At 34.0% G+C, this 7,568-nt stretch overlaps 1 protein-coding gene across 1 annotated transcript; it reads right to left on the bottom strand.

Moving 5' to 3' along the window:
• Positions 1-368: 368 nt before the first annotated feature.
• Positions 369-4,712, bottom strand: LOC133324814 (uncharacterized). Its single transcript, XM_061533651.1, has 3 exons — positions 4,623-4,712; positions 1,230-1,405; positions 369-939 (listed from the first exon to the last, which is right to left on the bottom strand). Exons 1-3 carry the CDS (start codon positions 4,710-4,712, stop codon positions 369-371), a joined length of 837 nt encoding a protein of 278 aa, XP_061389635.1.
• Positions 4,713-7,568: the final 2,856 nt, after the last annotated feature.

Raw genomic sequence — 7,568 nt, forward strand, 5'->3', positions numbered from 1 at the left:
TCTTTGTCTATTTGGCCTAATAAAATAAAAAATTGACCAAGTGATACTTTACCTTTTTTGGTACAAATTCTGGCCCTACTTCATTTAATAATAATTATACTTATAAAACCAAAACTCGAAATCCCATTACATCTCATATTTCCTCCAATTTTTCTACATTTGTCTTAACTGGTATTAGAAATATAAAAAGTCAATGCCATTAAGAGATTTATAGAAACGAAAAACAAACACATAGATAAATATCATACACATGAAATCTTAAATTCCGATAGATTCATTAACCATTCATAACTACATATATATAACTTTAAAATAAACCGATAATTTCGTCTCCAATATTCAGTTCCGAAAATTGCACACACCACACTTTACAGATCTTCTGGCTTTTGAGCGCTAAATGCCATATCATGTGCCTCTTCAGCCAAAATTTTGGCCGGTACTTCAACTAAACCTTCCACAAATCCATCCAAGGCACGAGCCCATCCACTACTATAGCTATCATGATGTGGAACTTCGACAATATGTTTCTTTTGTGACAACAGCTTCTTCAGAGCAATTATCACCGACAGCAGCAGGGCAATCTTAGACACAATTAATGCCTTACCCGCCAACAAAAATAACCCCTTCAGTATAATGGCACCAACCAGGCCCGCCTTACCAGCCATCATCATCAATATGGGTAGCATATTTTTCATTTTACCTCTTCCCTCTTCCAAGGCCACACCTGGGCTAATCGATACACCAATATTCAAATTACCCTTCGGTTCGGCATATGCCACAAAATCTGCATTATCACTGAAATGATAGCGTAACGTTCGTGATGATATGAATTTTCGTATTTTATTGGCCACAATCAAGGCCAGTGTTTCATCGTCGGAATCAATGGAACGTGCCAAAAGTATATCATCTTCCGGGTCATCGGGTATTTCGTCAATATCTCTGAATGAATGATTGAATGAAAAATGAAAATGAGTCAGTAAATGAAGAAGAAACCAGCAATCATTTTTATAAAAGGCGAATTAATATACACTAGAGCCTCAACTTGAAACACTGGAAAAATCGGTTTGCATTACAGTTTCATTGTCGATTGTCACTTTTAGAATTAGTAGAATTTGATTTAACTATTTCCTAAATTTTAGAAATTTTAAAACCTGTACTTTTGTCATTGATTCTTCCGTCTCCAATAACAACGCAAGTCGTGGCTCTAGTGTGTTTTCCATCTTACTTACCGATTCTGTGTTACTGTAACTTTTTTATTCACTTCCAAGGAAGATTTCTTAAATATCCGATTCATGTAGACAATCAATTTGAGCATCATACACGAGTGATTATCCCTTTGGCTACATTTCGTATTGAGTTTTCGCAGAAACCCTTCTTCCAGTTGATTGCGATTAACTGCAGGAATCTGTTAGGAACAAAATGACGAAAATATATAAATATTTCACATTAACTCGCAAAGATACAGCTATTAACAGAAAAATAAATATTATTTCCAAAATAGTATATGGTTCATTTTAAAGTTAATGGAAAATTCCCACATTATAAATATTTGTTACATTATTGTTGGACAATATTTCTAAACCAGTCAATGTTGGTTGTTGTTTGCCAGTTTAAAGAACTATTACGTTAATGGCACACTTAGTTGTGTGGTTGAGATTCAATAAATTAAGTCTTTTCCTTTGGTTTTGACTTAGAACCGCAAGAAATAATTTTTAAGACTTACACCAACACCCACACATTCAACAAATAAATCAACAATTTCAGCAAACATTCACATACACACACATACATCTTTGTGACCTTGAAACAATAATATATAATGGAGACATCAACAAATCATGCCTCGAAACTTTTAATACAGTTCCAAGTTAGTGTTGCGCCACGCCATTAAGATATGTATGTGAATACACGTAATTGTGTGTGTATATATAGACATACAAGTATATGTGATGTCTAGGACCTTCATATGAATGATTCCCGCATTAAATTGAGAAAATGTCACGTAAAAATATTATTAGGCAAATTATTTAGAAGAACGTAAGTGATATCATCGCTAAGGTTTCAAGAATGGGTTGCAAGGTTTATTAGACCTACAACCACGGATTTTTGAAAGTCCTAAAAGCCGTGAAAAATGATTTCCAAAGCGTAAATAGCGGATTAAAAAAAATGTCCTACACTATATGATGGAGTGTATATCAAATTTGTCATTCCGTTTGCAACATCTCGAAGTAGTACTCTGAGGACTCCAAGTATAAAAAATTATATATTATTGATCAGAATAAAATCGATCGACTTAAACACGACCGTCAGATTTCTGTTGTAAACATGATATTTAAAATGTGCTTAATCGGCCCACTTTCTGTTGTATCACTCATATAGCAGTTTTCAAATGTCGATATTTTGTGGAAATTGAGAAAGTTATTCATCAAAATCTCCCAACCAAAAAGTCTCAATATAAATACCGGAATAACGGTATCATATTTTTTCTGTGTTTTGTAGATTTCAGACACGTACAGACTCAACAGAATTTGCTGTGTTTATACAGTGTTCTTTCAAATCTTTCTTATTTTTTTAGAATTTTCAGATATACAACACAGGATTAATTTTTTTTTTTTTTAATTAAGGATACGCGGATTTTTTATAAATTATTATTTATTTATTTTTTTTCAAAATTAAGGATAAGCATGGTTTTAAACAATATTTTTAGATTATTATATTGGGTATGGGGAATTATCATAGGTAGAAACCAGGATTTTTAAAGAATATTTTTTGAAGAATTATCATAGGTAATATTATCATAGGCAAATTTGAGGGTTGACCGTCTAGCTGTAGAATATATTTGAAATCAATGTTCAGACCACATTTATGGACCAAGGGCGACACCCATAGTTACATCCTTAGCCTTATGGCTTATGAGGGTATATGCAAAATATGTGCCTTATCGAAATATGGTTTAAGATCACATGCTTTTGGGAAATTTTCGTTTCACACAATTTGGATTCGATTTACAAATGTATGTTCGTCTGTCTGGCTGGCTGTATCGCACGATAACTGCCGAGAGGTGTAACTGATCCAAACTGTGCACATCGTAATAGTTCTCTAAAACTCAAAGCATGTTCGAAGTTGAGGAAAGTCGGCCTCCGCTTAAAAAAGATAGAAATTTTACAGAAAACTAATTTGTTTATATCATGCGAAACGGAAAATCCGATTTGAGCCAAACTTTGTAATATGTTTTATCTTTAACAAGCCTAGATCATATCCGTAGATGGTCCACTATATTTATAACCCCAATATTAGGCGAATGGTATGAATTGTCCGATTTGATCAAAAATTTGCACATCTTAATAGTTCTTTCAAAAACACAAATCAAGTTCGAAGATAGGGAAAGTAGGTTCACTCCTTCTCGTATCTCTTCCACAAAATGGTCAACATTGCACTGAAAATCCATTTTATAATGTCATGCGAACAGAGCATCCGATTCAAATCAAGCTTTGCAAAACCTAATATTTTAACATACCTGTACATTTTTGGGAGGAGGGACTTATCGGTCCACTCCTTCTAGTACCTCCCCCACATAGGGTCAACATTTTTAAACATTATATCTGATTTGTAGCGAACGGAATATCTAATATAATCCAAGCTTTGGTTATCTTTATATTTTTACCTAGCCTAGATCGAGTCCAAAGATGGAACCCATCGCTGCACACAATTCAAACAATGGTGCGGATTGTTCGGTTTGAATCCAAATATATACATCGTAATATTTCTTTCAAACTTGATTAATGTTGTAGGAGGGGACTCACCAGTCTACTCCTTCCTTCTGGTACCTCCCACACGAAGTGGTTCATGACTATCCCGTTTGAATTAAACTTTTATTAAAAAATACATGTCTGTATGATGTTGGAAGATGGGACTTATCGGTCCACACCTTCTAGTACCTCCCCTCAAAGGGTCAACATTTTGAAAACTTTTAAATCTCATAGCCCCGTTCTAATTGCATCCAAACTTTGCACATCAAGATTTCAGTGGATAAAATACATATTTGCAGATCTTTTTCAGTGCATGTCCCTGTAATAGGGACACTACCGAATTTAGGTATTCTATATCTACCTCATATTGAAGGATACAAAAAATCCGGCGAATTTAATCTTTTTTTTAGTTTTTGACAAATGTTTTTACAAAAAGTGTGGACAATTTTTACCTATATATTGAATTAAACTAAGAGGATATTTCTGTAAAACGGGAAAAATTCAAGTGACTATATAAATTATTTTCATAGAAATTGCCCCAAATATATTTTTTTATTTTTAAGTTTTCGATTTGTCAGAGAAAATAGCGCGATATTATTATTTATTATACGTAGATTCTTGGTAGTATTTATCTTAAAGAAATTCCACTCGCAATGTTATGTCCATATACATAAATACGTTTTACTTTAAATTGTTCGACAACACTTAAATTCACAAATATTTCAAAAACACATTTTCATGGAATGACCCATTATCCTTATCTATTGTCGTAGGCTTTACGATGTGTTCCATGGGATATATATACAGTAAATATCATTGTATTTTAAGTTATCTCTAAAAATGTAGATATGTATGTATTTAGCAAACAATTACCGCATTTTCATTGGAACTGATGGCGGGAGTGGCGTACGCTGTCAGAACGACCGTACAAATAATCGTCCATAAAAATAATGTTGTTTTCATGTTTCTGCTGGTGGCGTGGCAAAAGGACCTCTTAAGTTTAGTTTTTGGTACGGGTTTTGTTTTGTTAATGTTTAGCTTTAGCGTTTTTAGTTTCCTTCTTTACACTTTCTTTTTATTGTTCTCAGGCTCTTTGTATTTTTATTTTTATACAGAGATATATGTATTATCTTAATGGTGTGAACGTAACGTAAAATTGTGTTTCTAATAGAATCCTTGTTGACAAGGATAATTTAGAGTACTTGTCTTTATAGAGTTAATTGAATTTTGAAAACTTTTCAACATCCTTGAAATGCTTTTCGCTTTCTTTTTTCAAAATAGGCACATACACTCGCGCTAAATACACTTAATAGAGAAACAACACTTTCTCTTCCTCGCTATATATTTTAAGTACAATTTAATCCTTTTTCTTATCCGAACTGTGTCTGCTACACAAGTTGATCTGTTGTTCTTGTTGTTTCGGGCACAGCGACGGATCTAAGTGAATGCGTTGTTTATAGAATGCGGCGATGACATCGTCGAGATATAAGAAAACCTAATGCGATTTTTCGAGAGTGTGATTAAGATTTTATATGAACCCCCCAATGCTGCATATGTTGATGCAGCGCGAAAAACAACGCAGCCGCCAGCAGTGGCAGCGCCGAATCCAAACATCTGCCTATCGTTGGAAGGCTGCGTTTGACAGGCTCCTCTTATATTGCCATGTTTGTTGGTCGGTGTTGTCAGGCTTTGTTTTGGCCAGAGTATCTAGCAAAAGTGGGAATTTCTATTATGGATAAATGGCAGCGAGGCAACGAACATGGCCTGCAATGTCTACAAGCCGTCGTACAAGTCCACTTTTGTTTCAACTTGGCAAAAACATCTTTTATTGTCTTTATATTTTCTCCTTTGTCACTGAACTATTTTCTATGCCGTTGGTGGTGTCTTTCATAAAGAAACATTTTTCACTGATTGTCTTGTTAAAATATTCCCAAGTCGAAAAAAACAAAGATTCACATTGCATTATGAAGGAGGATGGGAAATATTGCAATGGGGTAACAGGTAATGATGGTTTGCATATAAAGGCATATCAGTTAGTTGTTTGGTTCATTAAATAAATAACTACCACAAATGTCGAGTATAAAAATGTAGTGGCAATTGCCTTTATATATACACAAAGGCCTATTTTCACGATTTTTTGTTAGTTTTCAAATCAACGTAAGCATAAAGAAAGTTCTTCAGTCAGATAGACCTCTGTATAAGCTATATCTAAATCTCAGCCCATTCTAAATATCAAAGATTATTTCTTCGAAACTTGATCGTTCCAAAAACAGTCGTTCTACAAATATTCCAAAAAAGTCAAATCTTTTCAAAAATATACTTACACATAATCTCTTAACTCTTCACAAACATTGTTTAAAAAATCAGCAAATTTATACTAAACAAGTCAACGCTTAATCCTTCCGAACCTATTCTAAAAAAGTCCAGGTGTAATCCTTCAAAAAAATCCACATCTGCCACATTTTTCATTCTAGAAAAATGAGTAAAATCTACGCTTATAAAAATACAGGCTTTATCATTCCAAATATATTCCTAAAAAACTTAAAACGATGTTAAGTTCATCCGAGCCAATCTCCATGAGGATGGCATTCACAATTTTTTAAATTAAAGAGAAAACTCATTTTATGATATAACTTTGTATATACTGAAAAAGTCGTGAGGAAAAAAGATTACCTAATCTGTATTGATCATTTTGTACAGATATGGGGACTACACTCAAACTTGGTTCGATATTAATAATTTTTGTATGTGCTTGGAGGGCTACCCTGAAACTTCAGTCAATATTAATATTTTTGGTAAGTGTATGTGCTATACAATGAGATCCCAAAATACAAAATTACAGTCATTTCGATAGAAAAACGTGTCCCAAATCCACAAAATACCGAATACTAAGGGGAACCGTTATATGGGGACTACCCTAAAACTTGGATCAATATTAATAAGTTTTAGTACGGATAATTGCTATGCAATGAGAACCCAAAATACAAAATTACAGCCAGTTCGGGAAAAATTTTTGTCCGAAATTCCACAAAATATCGAATATTAAGAGGTACCGTTATATAGGACCTACACCAAAACGTGGACCCAAATATTTACAATACCAACCATCCTACGAGTTCTAGTAGTGTCTGTGCAAATTTTGAGAACCTATCTTATATATTGCGATCTCTATCGTGATTTCAACAAACGGACAGACAGAAAGACAGGCAGACGGACATGCATAAATCGACATAGGATTTTATTCTGATCAAGAATATATATACTTTAAGAAGTCTCCAAACAACAAGAAAGGGATCAAGCTGGCTTACCTAAAAAAGTAAACACACACACATCCCTACAAACAAATGCCACACTGAATCTAAAAATAGACGACGGCACGGTCATTTGAATGGTCATCGCATAACGGCGACATCAACAAACATGTTATGTCTTTTCTCTGCAAAGTAGAGACGCATAACGGTGGAGTTATGGCACATGGTTACATGTTCCGCCACAACATTTTCTGAGACTTTTAGAGAATTCTCAAACCGAGCGTACTCTAAAAGTACTTAGGCTTGACATTGTGGATGTAACAAAATTGGGGAAGAAGGGTGTTTTGTTTAGTGGAGTGATACATGACTCCCTGGGACAATATCCCAAGCTAAAAACTAAGGGAACTGATGATGATTTGTGGTAATCCGAAACTATAGTCTTCTCTGCCATTCCCAAATGTAATCAATATGACCATAACCAACTTTAAAAAAGTAAAAATCTTGTTGTTTTTATTTTTAAAACAACAAAAAGGGGATCAAGCTGTCTTACCTAAAAAAGTCTCCAAAG

Source organism: Musca vetustissima, unplaced genomic scaffold, assembly GCF_032173495.1.
Source record: "Musca vetustissima isolate MV318-11 ecotype Yass unplaced genomic scaffold, APGP_CSIRO_Mvet_v1 utg2170, whole genome shotgun sequence".
Lineage (NCBI taxonomy): Eukaryota > Metazoa > Arthropoda > Insecta > Diptera > Muscidae > Musca > Musca vetustissima.

Coding starts and splice junctions, on each gene's coding strand:
- LOC133324814 (XM_061533651.1), bottom strand. CDS start 4,712: ATGAAAACAACATTATTTTTATGGACGATTATTTGTACGGTCGTTCTG. Junction 1,406..4,622: donor TCAGTTCCAATGAAAATGCG/GTAATTGTTTGC, acceptor TGTTCCTAACAG/ATTCCTGCAGTTAATCGCAA. Junction 940..1,229: donor GTTACAGTAACACAGAATCG/GTAAGTAAGATG, acceptor TCATTCATTCAG/AGATATTGACGAAATACCCG.